Consider the following 23,136-nt stretch of genomic DNA (forward strand, 5'->3'; position numbering starts at 1 on the left):
GTTCCAAATTTACTAAGGAGAAAAAAATGGAAAACTCTCAAAATTACATGGGATTATTTATTTATTGATACCTTTATTTGATAACTATATCAAAACAAAGTTTCCACCCAAGTGTCCATCAACAAATGAATGGATAAACAAAATGTAGTGCCTTTATACAATGGAACATTATTCAGCCATAAAAATAAAGTTGATACATGTAGCAACATTGCTGTAACATTAGGCTGAGTGAAATAAGACAGACACAAAATGACAAATACTGTATGGTTCCACTTATGAAATATGAAATATCTAGAATAGGCCAATTCTTACAGGCAGAAAGTAGATTAGAGCTTTAGTAGATTAGTCCCCAGGAACTAGGGAGTGGGGACAATGAGGAGTTATTGCTTAAGATTACAGAGTTTCCTGTTTGGGGTGATGAAAAAGTTTTGGAAATAGATAACTGTACACTTTAAAAAACGGTCAAGATTGCAAATTTTGTTATATGCATTTTTTACTATTAAAAATTAATGTTATATATTAAAAAACAGTGATTTGTACACTTGAAATTTGTACACTTTATATGGTATGAGTTACATCTCAGTAAACTTTTCAATAAACACGGGTTGGGGAGGGACTAAGTTTCCTTTTCCTCCCTGATTGTACATCACTAACAACTTCTGTACATGGTTTGTTTGTTTGTTGTTTGTTTTTGCCTCCTCTCTTCCCACGTTGTCCTTTCCTCTCCTTTGGTTTAGAATTACTGGGAGAAACTGGATAATGATCACCAGTGTCCTGAGGTTAGGAGTAACCACCTCAAGAGTCCCGTGAGCAGCCAGGCTGGGGAGGGATTATTTTCCCAAACATTTTAGTCACACTGCTCCTAGGATGGGAAGCCTGACAAGATAGCTAATAGATTCTTAAAGATTCAGCTGGTTGTAGTGAGACTCACTGGGAGCAGGGAAGCTCCAGAAGGTCGAAGTATTTTGGACTCAATAGGATGGATGGTGGCTTAAAGGAGAGTAGTAGCAATGGGGGTAAGTGGTAGTAGCAATGGGAATGGAGTGGGGAGATTGATCAGGTAGAAACTTCGGAACTTAGGTCTGGCTGACTGAGTGGGAGACACAGAAATAGATAACAGAATTAAGTATCCAAGTACACAGGCCAATACGGCAGCAACATGAGGTGCGCTTAGTCCAGAACTTACGGCGACGGCTGGTCGAGGGCGGGGCTGAAGGTGGTGAGAAGCTCTTTCTGCTGGTTCGGCCGAAGCTCCTCTGCCCGGATCGCCCGCCGGCTTCCCTGGGCCACATCGCCATGGCTGGCCCGGGCCCGGGCGCGGCGCTAGAGTCCCCGCGGCAGCTGCTGGGCCGCGTGCGCTTTCTGGCGGAGGCAGCGAAGAGCCTCCGTGCGGGGCGGCCGCTGCCGGCGGCGCTAGCTTTCGTGCCGCGCGAGGTGCTCTACAAGCTTTACAAGGACCCGGCGGGACCGTCGCGCGTGCTGCTGCCAGTGTGGGAGGCGGAAGGCCTGGGGCTGCGTGTGGGAGCCACGGGTCCGGCCCCCGGTACCGGCTCCGGGCCCCTCCGCGCCGCCCGCGACAGCATCGAGCTGCGGCGCGGTGCCTGCGTGCGCACCACAGGCGAAGAGCTGTGCAACGGCCACGGGCTCTGGGTGAAGCTGACCAAGGTGCAAAAGACCCCGGGAGCAGGGAAGCCCCTGGGTGGTCCTCTTCCCTCGCCCATATCGAGCTGATTTAGCGTCCGGTGCCCTTCGCCCTGGGCTGGGCAGGGCGGGCCGCTGGCAGTTCCCTGACGGCTGTCCTCGTCTGGTGCGTCCCGGCAGGAGCAGCTGACGGAACACCTGGGCGACTGCGGTCTGGACGAAGGCTGGCTCCTGGTGTGCCGCCCGGCCGAGGGCGGGGCCCGCCTGGTACCCATCGACACTCCAGACCACCTCCAGCGGCAGCAGCAGCTCTTCGGAGTGGACTACCGCCCGGTGCTCAGGTCCTGAGCTGGGAGGAGTGGGGCTTGCTGGCCGATTGCCAGGCCCTAGACTGGCACAGCCCGGGCGGTGTGATCTGATAGGATTGACAACAAAGGGGGCGGGACCTAAAGGGAGCTGGGGTGCGGCTTCTGGAGGCACGGTTTAGAGGAGCCAGAGCGCTGGAGAAGGCTCCAGGGTCTTCTGCCGCCTGCTGAGGTCTCCATATCCCGTCCCCCATTCTGTGCGCACAGATGGGAACAGGTGGTGGACTTGACATACTCGCATCGCCTGGGATCAAGGCCTCAGCCGGCCGAGGCATACGCTGAAGCTGTACAAAGGCTACTGTGAGTAAGCTGGGATGGGCTGGGGAGGAAGGAGCTCCAGGTCTGGGCCCGACCTAATTAGGGACTTGGGGTCGCTTAGCTATGTGCCCCCGACGTGGACCTACGAGTGCGACGAGGACCTGATCCACTTCTTGTACGACCACCTGGGCAAGGAGGATGAGAACCTGGGTAGCGTGAAGCAGTATGTGGAGAGCATAGACGTTTCCTCCTACACGGTGGGTGCTGGGACTCCTCCCACCCCAAGCAAGATGTAGTAACATCCTGCTAGATTCAGAACTCTTACCTCTAAGCCACAGCCAAACCTGAATCCCCACAGGCCAGACTCAGTCCACCCCCCCATCTTGGAAGTCCTATTGGAATCCCTCCACACCTCCACCCTTACCTGATGGACTTCCAGCTCAGCTCCACTGTGCTTTCTCTCTTGTGCTTCCTGGCCCATCCACCTCTCTGCCCTCCCCAGGAGGAGTTCAATGTGTCCTGCCTGACAGACAGCAACGCAGACACCTACTGGGAGAGCGATGGGTCCCAGTGCCAGCACTGGGTACGGCTGACCATGAAGAAGGGCACCATTGTCAAGTGAGTGGGCTCTGAGCACAGCAGGGTGAGTGAGCCACGTACCTGTGAGCGTAAAGACACATGTGCACCCTCTTAACCCTCAGGAAGCTACTACTCACGGTGGATACCACGGATGACAACTTTATGCCTAAGCGGGTGGTGGTCTATGGGGGTGAAGGGGACAACCTGAAGAAGTTGAGTGATGTGAGCATTGACGAGTGAGTGAACTGACCTGGGGTGGGAGGTGGGACATGATCCTGGCAGCGGGATCTGGCCCAGCTTGGAGGCATAAGGTGGACTGTGACCCCAGCAACCCCTGAAGACAAGGGGTTTCCAAAGTTCCTCATGTTCATCCCCTCAGGACCCTGATCGGGGACGTCTGTGTCCTGGAGGACATGACTGTCCACCTTCCAGTCATCGAGATCCGCATCGTCGAGTGCCGAGGTAGGGCTTAAGGCCATAAGGAGGGAGAGGGAGCCCCAGCATGTAGATGGGGGTTAGCTGGCAGTGCGTGTGTGGAGTGAAGGAGATGGACTTGGAGTTGGGGTAAAGGTGACAGCTGAGCTGATGGCAAGATCTGAAGCTTTGGGGCCCAAGCCAAGGGGCCGGTGCCAGGTATAGGCCTGCCTTTAAAGCCATAGAAGTGCTTGGGCTCACCTGGAAGAGGAATGGCGTTGGGACCTTCAGGCATCCCCATATTATAGTGGTGGATGGAGGAACTGGCACAGAATATAATCATCAGAATCAGATGATAGAAGGGGATCCCAAAGGTCCCAAGTTTCTAGGGGCTAAGGGTGACACAAGGCTGAGCATTAAGGAGCCATTCTCAGGTGTCGGGGCCAAAGAGGTAGCAGGCATTGTAAGTGATCTCACTGACTTCTTCCCCCAGATGACGGGATTGATGTGCGTCTTCGAGGGGTCAAGATCAAGTCTTCTAGACAGCGGGAATTAGGGCTAAATGCAGACCTGTTCCAGCCCACCAATCTTGTGCGATACCCACGCCTAGAAGGCACTGACCCGGAAGTACTGTACCGCAGAGCTGTTCTCCTGCAAAGGTGGCTGTGGTCCCGGGCCAGTCAGTCCCTTCCCTCTCCCCCCACCCCGCATCCTGAGCCTTTTGTTTGTGTGGAAGAGGCCTTATATCATACGCTCTTCCACTTCAAGAGGCAGAGAGCCCCTGGGCCCCACTTTCTCCTGTCCCTGTGTATTGGGAGTGGTGAGAGCGTCTTGCATCTATGACTTCAGCCACAGTTATCTTTACCCAACCTCCCCAGGTTCATAAAGATCTTAGACAGCGTCCTGCACCACCTGGTACCGGCCTGGGACCACACGCTGGGCACCTTCAGTGAGATTAAGGTGAGCCTGACTCATGCAGTGCTGGTCTTGGCAGTGGGCACCCCTTTGTGCTCATGCAATTGTTCACGCTTCATCAGAAAGGTCTTAGACCTACTCTAGGCCTGAACTTTTGCTAGGCTCTGGGAACACAGGAAGAAAGCCAGACACAAATAATCAAAATTTAGTGTTTAGGGTCCTATTTCCCAGAGAGTATGTGAAATACACAGAGCTTGGGAGGAGAGGCGACAGAATGGACAGGGCAGGTCGTATGAAAGGTGCACAAGGGGAGTTCCCAGCTGCTCAGGATGACTTGAGAGAAGCATGGCCATAGGCGTGAGTGTGACATGGGATGAGGCAGGTGGAGGTGGGCAGGAAGCTGCCCTGGTAGCCAAGGGCACCAGAGCCAGACTTTGTTCCTGGTCAGTGGAGCCATTGGGAAATTTTTATGTAAGGTAGTGACAAAGTTGAGTTTTCTGTTTTAGTAAGCTTCCCCTGGTGGCTGGACTAAGGGAGAGACTGAAAGCAAGCACCAGGGATAGAGTAGGCTTGAACTGGCCCCATGGGGTTGGAACAGAGAAATGTTCCAGGGCCTGGACAAAGGCTGACTGCCTACCGGCCCCGCTCTGGTCACCTCTCCCTGCCCAGCAAGTAAAGCAGTTCCTGCTGCTGTCACGCCAGCGGCCGGGCCTGGTGGCCCAGTGCCTGCGTGACTCGGAGAGCAGCAAGCCCAGCTTCATGCCACGTCTGTACATCAACCGGCGCCTTGCCATGGAACACCGTGCCTGCCCCTTACGGGATCCCGCCTGCAAGAACGCTGTCTTCACCCAGGTCTGGACCACCTGGGGTCAGAGTGAGGGCGGGTCAGCAAGGGGACTCGTGGGCACTGGGCCAGGAGGGACCCGAGCAAGGTCTTTGGGCAGGAATGGGGCCTGGTCTCAGATGTTCCCACAACTCCCTCCCCTTTCCCTTGGCCCCAGGTTTATGAAGGCCTCAAGCCCTCTGACAAGTATGAAAAGCCCCTGGACTACAGGTATGGCTTGGGGGCAGGGGACCTGCTCAGGGCACACATGGACCCGTGTCCACCCACACACTGCCTCTGGACCCCTCGGCATTACCCCTCTGTAGCCCCTACTCCTGGGTGAACCCTGGGCTGGTGGGTCATCCTGAGCCCTAGCTCAGTGTAATGATAGAGACTTATCCCTCCTTACAGGTGGCCCATGCGCTATGACCAGTGGTGGGAGTGTAAATTCATTGCAGAAGGCATCATTGACCAAGGTGAGGCCTTGAGGGCCAGTAGCAAGAGTCCTGCCGTATTGAGAGTGGTTGGGGTATCCGGGGTGACCAGCTAACCCAGATAGGGGACTTGCTTCTTACCGCATCATGGGGGCTGGGGCTCTTGTGTGCCTCAACTGAGAGCATCTGTCTGTCCTTTCAGGAGGTGGTTTCCGGGACAGCTTGGCAGACATGTCAGAAGAACTGTGCCCTAGCTCGGCGGACACCCCTGTGCCTCTGCCCTTCTTTGTACGAACAGCCAACCAGGTAAGCTCCCACCCCTACTTCCCAAGTTGTTTCTGCTGTCCTGTCTCTGCAAACCTCCCAGGTGCCAGACTAAGCCAGAGAAGGGGCACGGGAGAGACTGAACTGCCTGGGGCAGCTTCTGGGCGGACAGAGAAGGAGCCATTGTATGTTCAGAGGGCTCCTTCAGGGCCCTTCCGTGGAGGGTATTCAGAGAAGTTGTTGAGGCATCTGGAGTAACACAGGAGGGTCCATCACAGGCCATGCTGACAGCTCTGTCTCGGGGGCAGGGCAATGGCACAGGCGAGGCCCGGGACATGTATGTGCCCAACCCCTCCTGCCGGGACTTTGCCAAGTATGAGTGGATTGGACAGCTGATGGGGGCTGCCCTTCGGGGTAAGGAGTTCCTGGTGAGTAGCCTAATCTGCACCCCACCAGCTTAGTCCTGGCTCTTGGAAAGAAGAGCCAGCCAAATCTGGGCAGTTGAGGGCGCAAAGACAGCAGTGTTTGTCCCCCAGGTCCTGGCTCTGCCGGGTTTCGTGTGGAAGCAGCTCTCTGGTGAAGAGGTGAGCTGGAGTAAGGACTTCCCAGCTGTGGACTCTGTGCTGGTGAGTTAGGGCCTGGACCGGGTTTCTCTGCCCAGCTCTCAAGCTTGTTGCACCCCTAGGCTGTCCTGAACCTTCTCTTACCACACACGTTCCTCCTTTCCCACCCCACATACTCCCATAGCTTCAATTCCCGTTACTGTTCTGGTGACCCTGTGTTTACCTGCTGGACTTTTTTCCCAAGATGGCACCTTGGGCTCAGCACACTCTTCATCCTCTCCCTCTAGGGCTCCTGTCTCACAGTGGCACCACCACCCACCCCTCCCCTTACCAAGCCCCTCAGGGTCATTCTTCACTCATCTTTCTCCTTCACCTCCCACATTCTGTCACATCTGCCTTTGGAATCTGCCCACCTCTCCCATCTCACTTTTATCCCTTGGATTTAGTCACCTTCCTTCCTGATCCAGCCCCTGATTGCAAATCTGGTAACCATATCTCCCTTCTTACCCATCTGATCTCCAGCAGCTAGAGTAGTTCGTTTCACGCTCCCTTTTTAACCCCTTCAGTGGTCCACCCTGGGCTTAGGATAAAATGCAGAGTCTGAAAAGGCCTTACATGACCCCTGTATCTCTGGACACTTGCCCAGTTAGGTTCCTCAGGCCTTTTGCTCTTTCCACCTTTTTTTAAGATGTTCTCTTTCCTGACTTGCTGGTGGCCCAGCCAATTCCCAGCCAATCATTTAGGTCTCAGCTTACATGCCACTTCCCCCAGGACACCTTCCCTGATCTCCATGGCTGGTTAGGCATCATCTTGATGCTGGGCTTCACAGTCTGTCTACTAACCCCCTCACTGCCCTCATTGCCTGCATAACAACTGCCTTGCCTGGCTGCCTCCCCTGCTTTCCTGTGAGCTTCTTGAGGAAAAACAAGACTGTCTCCACAATGAAAAGCTGACCTTCCTTCCTCTCTTCAACCCCCAGGTGAAGCTCTTGGAAGTGATGGAAGGAATGGACAAGGAGACATTTGAGTTCAAATTTGGGAAGGAGCTAACATTCACCACGGTGCTGAGTGACCAGCAGGTGGTGGAGCTGATCCCTGGGGGTTCAGGCATCGTGGTGGGATATGAGGACCGTTCCCGTTTCATCCAACTGGTGCAGAAGGCACGGCTAGAAGAGAGCAAGGAGCAGGTACTAGCCAGAGGCCAGTGGAACAGAGAGCTGTGGACAGCTCCCAGGAGCCAGAGCCCAGCCCGAGGGGCCACCAGAACTCAGCCCCAAGAACTCTGGCCCCCACCACCCCTCTGCCCCACATTCCTGCTGATCTGTGGGGCACAGAGGTACTTTTATCTCCTTGAGTGGAGGCCAGGTGTCCCCACCACACCCTGAGCTGGGAGTTGTGCTGTCTTCTCCAGCCAGACCTTCTCCCTTCCCCCCAGGTGGCAGCCATGCAGGCAGGTCTGCTGAAGGTGGTGCCACAGGCTGTGCTGGACTTGCTGACGTGGCAGGAATTGGAGAAGAAGGTGTGCGGGGACCCAGAGGTCACTGTGGATGCCCTGCGCAAGCTCAGTGAGTGTGGGGCCGGGCAGCACAGTCCCGGGGTGGGGCTTAAGGACCTAAGAATGAATTCTGTGTGGCTTTGTCCCACCAGCCCGGTTTGAGGACTTCGAGCCATCTGACACCCGGGTGCAGTATTTCTGGGAGGCACTGAACAACTTCACCAACGGTCAGTGGAGAGGGCAGAGGACTGCCTGGGTTCAGACTCCACTCCTGGGATACAGAGATGGGGGAGGCAGTAGAGGTTCCTCCACCGGCACATGGGCACTGATTTCCTTCTCCTCCATCAGAGGACCGGAGCCGCTTCCTGCGCTTTGTCACCGGCCGCAGCCGTCTGCCGGCACGGATCTACATCTACCCAGACAAGCTGGGGTGAGAGCCGATGGGGAGGGGAGGTCTAATCGGAAGCGCCTGTGGCTGGTCTTTGCCTTCCGCCACACACGCATTCACCTGTCAGACCGCTGCCCCGTGCCCCTGCAATTCTTCCTCATCTCTGATCCCTCCATACCCCCAGCTATGAGACCACAGACGCGCTGCCTGAGTCATCCACCTGCTCCAGCACCCTCTTCCTGCCGCACTATGCCAGGTGGGTTCCCTAAGTTGCAGCCTGGGGAGTGGGGCATCGGGGAAATGTGACATCCTAGGGTGGAGGAGGGCTTCAGGGTACAAATTGGAGCCCCTGGTCATGATAGAAGGGCCTCTACACCTGGTGCTGAACAACTCCCTGCCCCCTGCAGCGCCAAGGTGTGTGAGGAGAAGCTCCGATACGCTGCCTACAACTGTGTGGCCATTGACACCGACATGAGCCCTTGGGAGGAGTGAGTCGGCGCCAGGGGGCAGTCGCAGGCCTGCAGGACTGCGCCTGCGCTGGTCCCATGGGATCTCCCCCTGAGCACCCAGGGCAGAGACACCTTCCCTGGACCAGCGCAATCTGAGCAGAAAACGCCAGTGCACTGCACCCCTGGGTGCGGTTGAAGTGGGAGCAGTGGGTTGACACTGGTGGCCCAGCCCCACAGACCCTCAAGCCCTACACGTGCTCGGGTTTGCTCCCACTTCTTGTGAGAGGAATCTTCCACAAGCCCAGCACAAGCTGCCAGGCCTGAGCTACTTGAAGGGGGCCTTCTTCTAGCTCCCCACCTCATGGACTTTGTTTCAGTTTTCGACTCCTTTTTTTTTCCTCCATATTTTTCTCTGGTTTCAGCCTGAACTAAAAATTTGTGGGGGTGGGGTGGAGCTCCTCCCCCACCAAGTCTCCAGGAATGGATAAGGAGTGATGGCCATCCTCCTTGGTCACCTGAACCAAGAATAAAGCAACAACTGAACATCCTCTCCTTCACATATTGGTCTTTCCCTCCATTCCCTCCATCCCCAAGGTGTGAGCTCCGACTTTCCTTCTCCAACTCAGTTCCAGCTAACAAAGTGCCACCACTGTCCCTGACTCAGAACATATAGCTACTCAACATTAAACCTTTACCACTGCTTCCACCCCCTATTCATCACTTCTGCAACACCTGGCTCCCTGTCTGCTGTCTTGCCCTCCAAGATCTTGCCCAGGTTAAGGCCAGTTATGTCCTCCCTGAAATCTCCAGTAGCTCCTCTTTACCCAACTCTAAAACAAAACCTAGGCTTTAACCCTCCTCCTAGATTTTATGCATGTCCCGCCCCAGCCTTTTCTCCCTTAAGAGCTTCCATGACACTCCATCCAAGAAGTTCTTACACATGGAAAAGTTGAATAAATGGATGAATTCATTCCTTCAGAGTATGTTTATTGGGCTCCTGAGGGATATTAAAGAAGACTGTTCCAGGACTTAAGGGTCCTGCCAGGAGCCAGGGAGACATGTGTCAAGTGGGAGTGGTAGGGCTTCTCAGTGGCAAACATGAAATCTGGAGCTGAGAGGGGAAATAAGGAGTCCTCTGCCCAGAAGTGGGAATAAAGCTGGCCTGGTGTCTTCTGGGATGGATGTGGTGATGTGGAGGATGGGAGTCCGCCTTCAGGAACCTAGTGGGCAGAAGAATCTGACATCCTAGAGGACAGATAAAACATCCACGTCAGGAAGTGACAGGAGGAGGCAGCAGCATGGCTGCCCACCCCCAAGCCGCCTCCAGGAACCACACAGATAAGGTGCAATCTCAGAGCAAGTACCCCCACCCACACACACTCCGAGATCCCGCCATATGGATGCAGTCCCCACAGGAAGCCGTACTCCTCAAGCGCGGTCCCCGGAGAAGTCGCGCTCTCCCATCGCTTCCCCACGACGTCCTCTAGGGAGCGCCCGGACGCCGCCCTGCGGGAAAACTCCACTTTGGCTTTGAGATCCGCCCCCCTCCGCATCCCGGGTTGTGTGCATCCTCAAGACCACCACTCCGTAATTTGGAATCTGATGCTCCAGATGAGCCTTCCTGGCCCTGCGGCTTCCCGACCCCTACGCCTTGGGTGGTCCACAGGAGACTGCCGCCCCCCCCCCACCCCCCCTGCAGTCTCTGTGCCGGAGGCGCTGGAGCCGGAGAGGCAGCTACTCCCGCCCAGCTCCGCTCTTCCCGGCAAGCTCCCGCCGTCTCGTCTCTCCACCCGGGGATTCGCTCCTCCTTCCCCTTCTCTGCTCTTCAGGGAAAGGCCTGACCAGCACGGGCCTGCCGGAGTTAGTCTGTTTCTGGTACTGGCCACAGGAAGGGCTTTCCAGGTAGTTCAGTGGTCAAGAATTCAAACGGCTTCCCGGTGACTCAGCGGTAAAGGATCCGCCTGCCAATGCAGGAGATGCAGGTGACCCGGGTTCGATCCCTGGGTTGACAAGATGTCCTGAAGGAGGAAATGGCAACCCACTCCAGTATTCTTGCCTGGAAAATCCTATGGACAGGAGAGTCTGGAGGGCTACAGACATGGGATCTAAGAGACTCAGACACAACTGAGCAAGCACCTGCCACACATTCTTTGTCTTTTACCAAATTGGATCCACATTGTGTATTTTGTAACTTGTTTTTCACTCATTCATTTATTCATTCAGTGAATGCTTGGAGCAGCTATGTCAGGAGCCACGGTGGCTACAATGGGTAAAATGGTTAAACATCATTTTTGTCATCTTGGGATTTCACCTTTAAGGGTGTGGCCAGTGCTCACGCAGTCATGTCCTACATTTTTTGCGATCCCATGGACTGTAACCAGGTAGGCCCCTCTGTCCATGGGATTTTTCAGACAAGAATACTGGAGTAGGTTGCCATGCTCTCTCTCCTCCAGGGGATCTTCCCCACCTAGGGATCAAACCCGCCTCACCTGTGTCTCCTGGATTGGGAGGTGGACTCTTTACCACTAGCACCACCTGGCAAGCCCAAAGAGACATTAAACAGATAATTGCATAAATAACGGACTTCCCAGGTGGCGCTAGGGGTAAAGAATTCGCCTGCCCTTGCAGGAGACTCGTGGGTGGGGAAGATCCCCTGGAGGAGGAAATGACAACCCTCTCCAGGATTCTTGCCTGGGAAATTCCATGGACAGAGGAGCCTGGTGGGTTACAGTCCATGGAGTAGCAAGCAGTTGGACACGACTGAACACGCACACATAAACAACATTTAATAACATTCATGTAAGAGCTCCAGAGGAGAAGTGAAAGATTTCATTAGAAGACAGAATCAGATGATTCTAACCAAAGTGGCTCAGCGGGGACTTCCCTGGTGGTCCAGTGGTTGAGAATCTGCCTGCCAAGTCAGGACAGGAGTTGGATCCCTGGTCCGGGAACGAGGATCCCACATGGCCCCAAAGCAATTAAGCCGGAGCAGCAACTAGAGAAGGCCCACACAGCAAAGAGGAGGCCATGCACTGCAGCCACGATCGAGTGCTGCCAAAAATAATAAATAGTTTTTTTTAAAAAGAATAGGAAATGGGAATACCAAAGAATTTTTTTTTAAAAAGTGGCTCAGAGAAATACTAAATCCTTAGGGAGAATACTGGTACAAAAACCAACTGAGAAGCATGTTGAGTCCTGTGTTATTGGAGTGTGAAGGGAAGAAAGAGATGAGACTAGCCTCAGAGGCTTTTTGAGGGTTTTACGTTGAGCAGCCATGAAAGGGTTCAGCAAAGGAGTGACATGATTAGACTGCCTTTGGCAGCCCCGTGTAGAATGAGTTGAGAAGGAGAGACTACAGGCAAGGAGGAATCCAAGCAGGAAATAATGGTCACTGGAACAAGGGTGATACTCATTTTCACCATTATTTTTATTGGCTGCATTGCATTACATTATAAGGCATTTCATAACTTTTATTCATTTCAAACCCTCAACAGATGGACATTAAGGTTGTTTAGAAATTTCCTGTATTGAAAACTATAAATGTTATAATAAACATCCTCATGCATATATCCTTGCATACCTGTTTATTTTCTTAGAATAACTTCCTAAAATTGCTTCATCAACCTGCTGAATTGCCCTCTAGAAGGATGCATCCATTTTCACTCCCATTAGTGTCTGTTTCCTAAACTCTTACCAACTCTGGGCATTGAATTTAACACACAGAAAAATTGTACGGTTGTTATTTTAATTTGCACTGCTTTGGTTATTTACGGTATTGAGTAATTGTTTTTCTTCTTTAGGAACTGCTCTTTATTTTCACCCATTTTTCTATTGGATTCATTATTCTTTTCTTATTGATTTATAACAATCTTTGTGTAGTACTAAAATAATGAGCACAGCAAGGCAATGTGCTAAGTGCTGTACATGCATTATCTTGTTTTATCTTCTCAACCATTCTATGAAGTAAGTACTATGATTATACTCATCTCCAGATGAGAAATCTGGCACGCGTGCTCAGTTGTGTCTGACTCTTTGCAAGCCCATGGACTGTGGCCCACCAGGCTTCTCTGTCCATGGGACTTTTCAGGCAAGAATATTGGAATGGGCTGTCATTTCTACCTCCAGGGGATCTCCCTGACCTAGGGATCGAACTCACACCTCCTGCATCGTTAGGCAGACTCTTTACCGCTGAGCCATCTGGGAAACTCAAGCAAAGATTAATTAACTTGCCCAGGGTAGGTAGTAAGTAGTGAAGTTAGGATTTGGGTGGCGGTCTGCCAGCTCCAAAGCCTGCTGACATGGTAACTAAGGCACTGTGTCCTGAATATTAACTGCTTTGTTGTGTCAGGTATTGTAAATATGTCTTCTCAGCCTGTACTTTGCCATTTAATTTCATATATGTTCTTTTCTAATATACAAACTTTAAAATTTTTATGAATTAAGTACTTCCCTGGTGGTCCAAACCTTGTCAGATGGCGCACTGGGTAAAGAAGTTGCCAGCAATGCATGAGACTCAGGAGATGTGGGTTCAATCCCTGGGTGGGCAAGATCTCCTGGAAAAGGAAAAGGCAACCCACTGCAATATTCTTGCCCAGAAAATTCTGTGGACGGGGAGCCTAATGGGCTACAGTACATAGCATCACAAAGAGTCGGATACAACTGAGCGACTAAACGTACACACACACTGGTGGTCCAGTGGCTAAGACTCCGTGCTCCCAATGCAAGAGGCCTGGGCTCAATCCCTGGTCAGGGAACTACATCAATGCCACATGCTACAACTAACAGTTCATGTACTGCAACTAAAGACAGTTTGAATTTCACTTCTGCCATGCCATTATCACTTCTCATTTATTAGCTACACTTTCATTTTGTTGGCCAATTCTCAATTATCCTTTTTTTTTTAATGTCACATGGGTTTATCACTGAGAGACAAGAAATTAACACAATTACAGTCTTTGCTGTCTGTGAATGAACTGAATAAGAGATATGCAGTGACTAATCACCAGCAGATTTTAAAAAGTGACATGAGGACTTCCCTGGTGGTCCAGTGGCTAAGACTCCATGCTCCTGATGCAGGAGCCCAGGTTTGGTCTCTGGTCAGGGAACTAGATCGCACAAGCTGCAACTAAAGTTTCGCATGATGCAACTAAAGATCCCATGTGCTGCCATTAAAACCCAATGTAGCCACATAAATACATATTTTGTTTTAAAATTTTAATTGAAAATATGTTGTCTACCTATCTTTAAAAAAATTTTTTAAGTGACATGATTGTTCTCTCATGATGCACATCCATCATATCCATGTTGATTCTGACAATTTTTTATATTATTCTACTCTCCTTTTATTGAGGAGAGAATTCTTGGAGGAATTTATTCCACCATTTCTACTGATGTTGCCTGTTCCTTTTGTATTTATTTCTAAATTTATTAGATAGAAAGTTGTGGACAGATTTAAATAAGACACAGTTTCCAAATTTCAGTAGCTTCTGTAAAACGCTAAAACTTTATGCTGTCAATATGGTGTTCTCCCTCTCCCTGTCCCTCCTCCCTGCCTAACTTTTTTCATTTTCCCAAAGTACTTATCACTTTTTAATATATGGCACTGTTTACTGATTTAGTATTTAAACTTCTTTATTATTTATGCTGCCTCTCCTGGCTAGGATGAAGGCTGGATACTTTTTTGTTCACTAATATATCCTAAGAGCCTAAAACTATTCTTGGCACATAGTAGTCATTCAACAAATAGCTGTTAAATAAATGAATTGTGGCCCATAAACTGTACTTTGAAATTTAAAAACAAGGAAAATCAGATATCTGAAGGTTTTTCCAATAAAGGAAGAAAATTAAAAATTCATTAAATCACTTATTTTCAAAGTGATCAGTTTAGAGCATAAAAATCCAGATTCTGACCTTGAAAACCACCAACAATGAAAATTCTATGTGCTTGAAAGGAAATAGTGAATTCCTAATTAATGAAGGTTCTTTCCAAGCTCTATATAAACACTGTAGCATCATTTGCCCTCTAACTTATCATGAATCTATTAGGAAACTGCTGGGCTTATGTACAAAAATAAAGCACAAATATTTTAGGACATGAAATTGGTTGCCAAAGTAGAGTTTTTCTTTCCATTTTTATCCTTCACTCAGCACTCTAAAAATAATTATTCCTTGTCCCAGTGACATGCCCTCAGCCAGATGGAGTAGATGAATATTGTGATGTGGCCAGTAAATTCCCAAAGAGAGATTTCTTGCAGACTGTGGGAAGACTATTTCTGAGCCAAGGCCCAACTTTTGAAAAGTTTCTTTTGTCTCCCACAGTTCAAAGAGAACTTAGAGCTTGACCTTCTTAAATTATTTCCCTACCACATACAGACACACATACATAAACGTCCTTTGGGGAAGCAATGTGAACAGGAAAGAAAGAAACATTATAGGGAATAGCTTGTGTTCAGTAATCATTTATTAAATACTTACCACGTGATTAATAATTAAAAGTAAATAATAACAGTGAGGCTAGGCATGAGGGCTAATAATGGAGATTAACTTAGTGAAAAGAAATGTTTAGAAGAAGTGTTGTCAGTGATCCAGGCCCTCAGCCCAGTTTTCCTACTACCAAATGGGATGACAAGGGAAAATTTATGAGAAATTTCTAATTCGCCCAATTATTATTTACTTAGCATGTCCCAGATTCTGTCTAAGATCTGCAGATACCTCTCTCTGCAGATATAAAGTCTTTTTAGCAAATAAGATACAGTCTTTGTCCTCAGGGGGTTCCCAGTGTGATACAGAAAACATGAAAAAGGAGAATGACAGTCCTTCGTGGTGAGTGCCATAATGTAAGAACTAGAAGCAGTGGGGGCCAGCAAGAAGTCCACAAGGCAGCAGTTCTTAAAATATGCTCCATGGACCTCAGCAATTCCCCAGGAAACCTTTTAGGGGGTCTATCGAGTTAACATTACTTTCATAATAATACTGAAACACTGCCTCTTTCACTGTATTGATATTTGCACTGATCATGCAAAAGCAATGCTGGATAAAACTGCTGGTGCTTTAGCCTCAATCAAAGCAGTGATGCCAGACTGTATTAATAGTCAATGTATTCTTCACTGCCACAGGCTTATCATAAAAAAATTTAAAAATAATAAAACAAAGTAAGTTCCACTCAAGAATGTCTTTGATGAGGCAATAAAATAATTTTATTATGTTACCAAAATGCTCGACAAATGTTTTATTCCACACACCCCCAGTTGGAACTCCAAAATGTGTTTAACATACTGAAGGTTCTGAGAAGTGATTAAACCTAATGGTTACTCAACTTAAAATAATAATAATAATAATTTTATTAAATCTTATAATAATAATAATTTTATTAAATCTTTGTCCTTGAGCACACATGTTTTTAATATTCTATGTGATGAAATGGGAAGTACATGTGTAACACTTTTGTGCATACAAAATAAGTATGATGACTGTTTCCAGAAAACTTGTACCATTGTTTCATTTGTGAACTACTCCTTTTTTCACAAAACACTGTATTTTCTTGAAAGAACAACTGACAAACTGGACAGAATTTATTTATTTTTTCATTTATTTTTATTAGTTGGAGGCTAATTGCTTTACAATATTGTAGTGGTTTTTGCCATACATTGACATGAATCAGCCAGGGACAGAATTTATCAAGATGAGTGAAGTAAGCCTGTCATTTCAAGGAAAACCACTAACGACGATGATATCTGAGCTTTTAAGAGAAAATAAGAAGTTTGGGAAACTTGTCCCAAGCTTGCCAGCATTCTTAAGGACTTTATCTGTCTGTCTATTTATTTATTGGCTGTTCTGGGTCTTCATTGCTGCACACAGGCTTTCTCTGGTTGCAGAGACCGAGGGCTATTCTTCACTGTGGTACACAGGCTTCTCATTGTGGTGGCTTCTCTTGTTGCAGAGCACAGGCTCTAAAGGCACAGGCTTCAGTAGCTTGGGCCTAGTTGCTCCATGGCATGTGGAAGCTTCCTGGACCAGGGATCAAACCCCTGCCCCCTGCACTAGGAGGCAGATTCTTATCCACTGTACCGCCACAAAAGTCTCCATTAAGGACTTTTCTAATGATTAGTGGTGATATTAACAAGTGTGATTTAAAAAATATTGTACAATGAGTCAACATTAGGAAGATCTGCATAATTTAGTGAATCAATATTTCACAAATGAGCAATGCATCAAGTTGCAAAATCATGCATGGGTAAAATGCCTATTCAAAATACAAGTATAATAACAGAGTACAAAATGTTCATTGATACAAATGATTCTATATCACGACTAATCGTTAACAAACTACCATTTCTTGAGTTTAGTGTGTAGTACTGAAGAATATTCACAAGTATTTGACAAAGACTATTAAAATCTCTTTCTTTTTTCTGACTATGTATCTGTGTGAGGTCAGGTTTTCATCACCCCAAACCATATATCACAACGCATGGGAAAATTCAGCTGTTCTCTATTAAGCCAGACATTAATGAGATTTGCAAAAGAAAGGTGAAACCATTGCATTCTTCTCACTAAATTTTTTTCTTTTGAAAACATAGTTGTTTTCAATAAAGTGTTACTGTTACCATGTAATGGTTTTGTTTCTATTTTTTATGAATTAATATTTTAAAAATTTCTCAGTTTGAATTTTTAATATGGTTGGTATCAACAGATTCAACCTATACAAACAAAAGCTCTTTGAAGCTTCTGATAATTTTTAAGACTGTTAAGAGTCCAGAGACCAAAACATGCTGCCCCAAGGAAATAATTTAAAGTGAGTTTAAATTGAAGTCATCCTTCAACTACTTTCTTCAACTAGAGGAGAAAGTCCTCCAGTTCCCTGAAAACATTTGCTAATTTAAACATGATCATTTAAAATGGATGCCAGATATGAGGTTGAATGCTTTTCTTACTTCATAACTAGTTCTGACCTCAAAACCATGCTGTAATTCCCAAGGCTTCTGCTTGCTTGAGTTAATATCAAAGAGAGAAAGGATCCTGCTGCAGAAGGAAATCGTAATCAAGTTTTAGGTCTCCTGTGGCCAAAACAATCACTCCATGGCTCCCTTACCAGCTCAGTGTCTAGAGCTAAATAATTTTCCAGTAACTCATCACCAGCACTCTAAAGTGAAAGAGAGACAGGGCACAGATAGGCTAGTTTTATGGATGTGGCTGCAGGACTGTTTTTTTTTTTTTTTTTTTTTAGTACATTCTAGGCTGAGCTCCTACTCTTCTGGTTGAAAGTCGGGCAAAAATTATAAGTCCTGTCTTTCTCGTTGATTGTTATAGTCCCACTATCTAGGATCTCAGACACTGGTTGGCACACATTAGGCATGCGATAAATATTGTTGAATGAAGTCAAATTCCTTTCTTTTTATTGCAGAAGTTAGACTCTGCTTCCTAACTGGCAGGGAGCTAAGGTAACTAAAGTTTTAACAGATGGATAGAGGACTTCCCCCGTGGTCCAGTGGTTAAGAATCCGCCTGCCAATGCAGGGAACATGGGTTTGATCCCTGGCTGGGGAAGATTCCATGTGGCACTGAGCAACTAAGCCTGTGTGCCGCAACTGCTAAAGCCTTCATGCCCCAGAGCCTGTGCTCTGCAACAGGAGAAGCCACTGCATCGAGAAGCCTGTGCACCACAAGGACGAGTAGCCCCACTCACCCAACCAGAGAAAGCCCTTGCACAGCAAAGGAGATCCAATGCAGCCAAAAATAAAACAAATACATTTTTTTAAATTAAAGAAATATTAAAAAGAGATGGATAGAAAAAGAGGAAGCTTCCAAAAGAGAGAACGACCATTGTTCTGTTATTCAATGTAGTTTACAGAATCCCCTGGTGGTCCAGTGGTTAGGACTCCATTCTTTCACTGCCAAGTTCAATTCCTGGTTGAGGAACTAAGATCGCTTGAGCCCTGCAGCGTGGCCAAAAAACCAGAAACCACACAACCCCTGCCCAAAAACAGATAATGCAGCTTAACAATCTGCCTTAAAAATGTACTGCTTAAAACAAACAAAAAAGAATTATTTTATTGTTATCTCACAACTGTTGGAGTCTAGACTCAGCTGTTTGGGTTCTCTCATCCAGTTGCAGCTTCTTCTTCTTCTTTTTTTTTTTTTTCCAGTTGCAGCTTCTTAACTGGTCTCTGGAAGCAGAGATTCTATTATCAACACAGCAACCACAGTGATCCTTTAAAAGCCTGTTATATCGCTGCTCCTCTGCATAAGTCAAGGTCCTCACAATGCCTACAAGACCCACAGGATCTGAATTCTCCACCTTCTCCCCCATTGCCTCTCTGGCCTCCTCTGCCGTCATCCACTCTCCCCCAGCTCACTTTTCTTCAGCTCTATTGGCTTCTTTGTTGTTCTCTGAAGTTGCCTTCTCTCTCCAAGGCCTTTGCACATGCTGGCTAGTCTTCTTGGAAGGCTCTTACCCAAGATACTCATTTGACTCACTCTCTCCAAGCCACTGTTCAGTATCACCATCACAGTGCGTGCTAAGTCGCTTCAGTCGTGTCTGACTCTGCGCAACCTTATGCACTGTAGACCGCCAGGCTCCTCTGTCCATGGGATTTTCCAGACAAGGATACTGGAGTGGGTTGCTATGCCCTCCTCCAGGGGATTTCCCCCACAATTACAGTGAGATCTTCCCGAATCCCACACTCCCGACCAACTTTTGATGGCTTAAAGGTGGATGTTTTCCATACCATAATAATCCGGTTCAGAAAGCCAACGTTGAGTGGCCACATTAGACCTCACTGGACACAGAAAACCTTGGCAATCCTTGGTGAAATCACTGGTCAGCCCTCAACCGCAGCTCCCAATGAGCTGTCCTTCCGCAGAGTGGTAGTTGGCACCAGGTCCTAGAAGGAGAACTGCCTGAAGGAAGAGACTGTGACTAGTTCCCCTGCAGCGTGAGGGACGCTCTGTGGGAGTTTGTAATTTGTGAATGAATGAAAAGGCTCCGGTGACCCCGCCTCCCCTACGCCTCCCCTCCTCCCCGCCGCGCCCGTCTCTGCCGTCATCTATTACTCGGTGCTCGTTTTCTTCTCTGCGGGCCTGCCCAGCGCGTCCCATCGATCTGCCCGGCCATCGTGCGCCTGCGCCTTTTGGCTGTCAGTCGGCGGCGGCGTGGGGAGCGCGGGGAGCGCTGGGAACCGTGGCGGCGCGCGGGGACTTGAGGTAAAGCTGCGGCTTCTGCGCTGCCAGGCCGCGCACGAGCGGGCTGGCGGGGGGAGCCGCGAGGTGGAGGCCGCCGAGCCTCACTTCACCGGAGGGAGGCGGGCTCCTCAAGCCTGGCAGAGGAGGGCCCGAGGGGGTTGCAGGGGTGCAGAGCCCGAGTCGCCAGCTCGAGTGCCTCCCGGACCTGGCCGCGGAGCCAAGTGGCCGAACTAAAAGGAAGCTCGGAGAGCATCCGAGCCAGCCACCTTGTGCAAAAGTTGAGGAAATTGAGTTTCAGGGAGGGGAGGATCTGCTGGAAGTCACAGCGAGTGAGCACCAGACGCCCTGAGCACAGTGCCTGATCCTTTCCATTTAAAAGTCCTTCGTTCTTTTTTTCTGTTTTTGGTTATTTTAGGTGCAAGATACAAATGCAAAGAGCAGTACAATCAAGTCTGGCTGAGAGATCAGTTGTGATTCGGGGTTTTTATCGGTTTACAAAGGGAGAAGGCAGGGAGGGCTATATCGGAGGCAGGTTGAAGATGCCATGAACACCCTCTCTAAAGCCTGAGTGGCTAGCGAGTTTTTGCCTCGATTCCCATCACTCAGCGTCGCGGCAGTGACATTGAGACATTTGTCAGGCTGCCTGGTATCAGTTATGTTCATGATTATCACCCAGAGCCTCACTGAGAGCAGGAACCTCAGATCCTAGTGACTTGGGTTCTGATGTCCCTTCTGCACATGTTTGAGCTTGACGCTTACTCTGGGTTGTTGTGAGGTTCACAGATACTCATTCCACAACTGCTGACTGAGTGCCTGGCGTCTGACAGGAATTATGTCAGGTACTGGGGATACAGCGATGACAGTCAAGGAACTCCCAGGAAACAGGCATTTAAATAAACAGGCAGATGGACTTCCCTGGCAGTACAGTGGTTGAGACTCCACACTTCCAACGCAGGGGCAGTGGGTTCCATCCCGCGGGGGGCGGGGGTGGGGGGGTTGGGGAGTAAGATCCCACATGCCACACTTGGGGCAGCCAAGAAATAATAAAAATTAAAATAAATGGGCAGTGAAGCCTGAAAGGTAGAGATGATCTGTGCATAGTAGAATGGAAGCCTTTAAGGAGAAAAGAGTTACTTCTCTGGGAGGGTGGGAAGGGATACGAATGTCTTTATACACAAGGTGATTCTTCAACTGAGTCTTTAATGTTTAATTGGTGGTTACATACTGGACACAGGAGAAAGGCAACTAAGGAAGCAAGAATAGGGATACAGGGACCAGAATTATGCAACAGCATGGTTCAGCTGGCACAGAGAGTTTCCATGACCTGTCTATTATCAAAAACTTATATAATGCTTTTGTTTTGTGTGTCATTGTTTTGTGTGCTTTACATGGGTTAACTTGTTTAATATTTATAACAACTCTGAAGTAGAAACTAATTATCTTCACCTTAGAAAATTAAGAAAATGGAGGCTTGGGAAAGGTGTGTAGCTTGCCCTGGATCATACAGCTAATTCATGGTAGAGCTAGAATTAAAATCCAGGCAGTCTGGTTAAAGGGCCTGTGAACTTAACCACCAGGCTCTTTTCTAGAAACTGAGGACGCTGAGTTTTAAATGTCAGGCCCCTGGTTACCTCACCTGTAAGTGACAACCAGAACTCAAACTCAGGTCTTTTAACTCTTAAGGATCCAGTGTTAATACTTTTCATAATAACATCAGATGTTATGAGATTTATATAATGCCAGATTGAAGTTAAATTCCAATCTGAGGCAGTGCCTGCTGGAATTGAAAGTACCATATCTTTACGTTGTGGACATTGTGTAAGAGCCTTTACTTTGTGCTTGGGTGTATGGGGTGTGTGTGTGTTGCAGTTTAGATACTGATGTGAGGAGCCTAGGACTGATCAAAATTATGATAAAGGAGCAACATTATTTACCAGTTTGGTGTTAAATACATTTTTGTTTCCAGAGCATTGAATTTCACTTTATTTTTAAAAGGTTACATCAATTGTTGTAAGTAAAAGAGTACTTTTATTTTAAATCAATAAGGATTTGTGAGCTTTTAATGTGCCTGTCTTCTGTGGTAGCAGCTGTAAAGAGATTTTTTTGAATGTCAAACAGTTTCATTTATCACCTTGAATCTGAAAAAAAGAAATTAACTTGGTTTATTCTGTAATTGGGCTCTGCAAACCTAGGTTAAGATACAAGCCTACATTTGGGTTTATAGTGTTATATTTCAAGTTGCGGGTAATGAAAAAATGGGAGCCCATGGCTAAATTAATAGAAACATCTTAAGTCATTTCATACTCTTCAGAGATCTAATGTGCTTGTATTTGTGGTGTTAATTCTAGTCAGAAGTTTAAAATTTTTTTTCAGGGAATACAAACTCACATATCAGAAGCCAACTTGGTAAATTCTTACTCCTTTAAGAGTCAGCTCAAGCATTACTTTCCTATAAAACCTTCCCTGTCTTTTCTAGGAAGACTTAGGTGTTACTGTCACTATATATGCTTACTGCACCTTAGATATATCCCTGTCATGGCATTAAAGATATTGTATTGTAATTTACTGCATTTGTCTTCACTTATTTGTCAACAACTCAAGAGCAAGAGCCAGATTTTTGTTTTATTCATTTCCCCCCTCTAGCCCATAACCCCAGGCTGGAAATGAGAGTATGTATCAGTAAGAGAATAGGATAAATGTGATGTTTATACTGTGGCTAAGGAGTCTTTCTTATTCTGGTTATTGGAGTTGGAAATGACATGTTTGTCATAAGTGAATATCAATAACCTAAATAAAAATAAGGTGAATACTGTGTGTGCATTGATTTTATTACATTTTTCTCTTGGTTTTCTCTGTGATTACAGTTTTTAAAAATGGAATTTCAAGCAGTTGTGATGGCAGTTGGAGGGGGATCGCGAATGACAGACCTGACTTCCAGTATTCCCAAACCTCTGCTTCCAGTGGGCAACAGACCTTTAGTGTGGTACCCACTGAACCTGCTTGAGCGTGTTGGGTTTGAAGGTGAGTTATGGCAATGAGATATACTCACAAAACTTTTAGGGTTCTTCATCCCAGTAATTTGTCAGCTTTATGAGGGTGAGAGGAGTGAATGAAAAAAGACTAGGACTCAGCGTTGGCTGGAGACTGGCCTCTTTAAATTAGAAACTTTGGAGTGCTCTGTTGCTGTGTGAAAAAGGTTGAGAAGATAGTGCTAAGTGTTTCTTTTTTAGAGCTGGTCTCCACAGTGATCCAAGATAACCCTGGAAGGATATCAGAACGTAATATGAGAATGACCACATGCCTTATAATATATTTACTGAGAACCTGTATGTGCCAGGTAGTATATTAAACACTGGAGTACGGAATTGAGAA

The 23,136-nt window shown here is 47.8% G+C and overlaps 2 protein-coding genes across 3 annotated transcripts in view; both read left to right on the forward strand.

The window, feature by feature from the left end:
* The first annotated feature begins 158 nt into the window (after nucleotides 1-158).
* On the forward strand, nucleotides 159-9,565 carry HECTD3 (HECT domain E3 ubiquitin protein ligase 3). Its single transcript, XM_061122070.1, has 21 exons — nucleotides 159-1,665; nucleotides 1,822-1,982; nucleotides 2,214-2,306; nucleotides 2,386-2,521; nucleotides 2,767-2,882; nucleotides 2,966-3,079; nucleotides 3,223-3,305; nucleotides 3,751-3,916; nucleotides 4,136-4,217; nucleotides 4,842-5,024; nucleotides 5,174-5,226; nucleotides 5,407-5,471; nucleotides 5,632-5,735; nucleotides 6,002-6,121; nucleotides 6,230-6,319; nucleotides 7,236-7,442; nucleotides 7,691-7,820; nucleotides 7,903-7,977; nucleotides 8,099-8,180; nucleotides 8,323-8,394; nucleotides 8,546-9,565. The coding sequence occupies exons 1-21, from the start codon at nucleotides 1,297-1,299 to the stop codon at nucleotides 8,628-8,630; spliced, it is 2,586 nt and encodes an 861-aa protein (XP_060978053.1). The 5' UTR covers nucleotides 159-1,296; the 3' UTR covers nucleotides 8,631-9,565.
* A 10,140-nt stretch (nucleotides 9,566-19,705) lies between these two features.
* EIF2B3 (eukaryotic translation initiation factor 2B subunit gamma) overlaps nucleotides 19,706-23,136 on the forward strand; it is a 107,121-nt gene continuing 103,690 nt past the window's right edge. For both annotated transcript variants that reach the window (XM_061122071.1, XM_061122073.1), the window contains exons 1-2: nucleotides 19,706-19,785; nucleotides 22,629-22,785. In XM_061122071.1, the coding sequence (XP_060978054.1) occupies nucleotides 22,638-22,785 (148 nt within the window). In that variant the 5' untranslated portion in view covers nucleotides 19,706-19,785; nucleotides 22,629-22,637. The remainder of the gene's footprint in view (nucleotides 19,786-22,628; nucleotides 22,786-23,136) is intronic.

The sequence above is a fragment of the Dama dama genome, chromosome 20 (genome assembly GCF_033118175.1).
Source record: "Dama dama isolate Ldn47 chromosome 20, ASM3311817v1, whole genome shotgun sequence".
NCBI classification, from domain to species: domain Eukaryota; kingdom Metazoa; phylum Chordata; class Mammalia; order Artiodactyla; family Cervidae; genus Dama; species Dama dama.

Bases quoted from the DNA above. Each gene is read 5' to 3' on its own strand.
- HECTD3 (XM_061122070.1), top strand. From the start codon at position 1,297: ATGGCTGGCCCGGGCCCGGGCGCGGCGCTAGAGTCCCCGCGGCAGCTG. The intron at 2,307-2,385 runs GTGAGTAAGCTG...GGGGTCGCTTAG, and splicing joins GAAGCTGTACAAAGGCTACT to CTATGTGCCCCCGACGTGGA. The intron at 5,736-6,001 runs GTAAGCTCCCAC...TCTCGGGGGCAG, and splicing joins TTGTACGAACAGCCAACCAG to GGCAATGGCACAGGCGAGGC.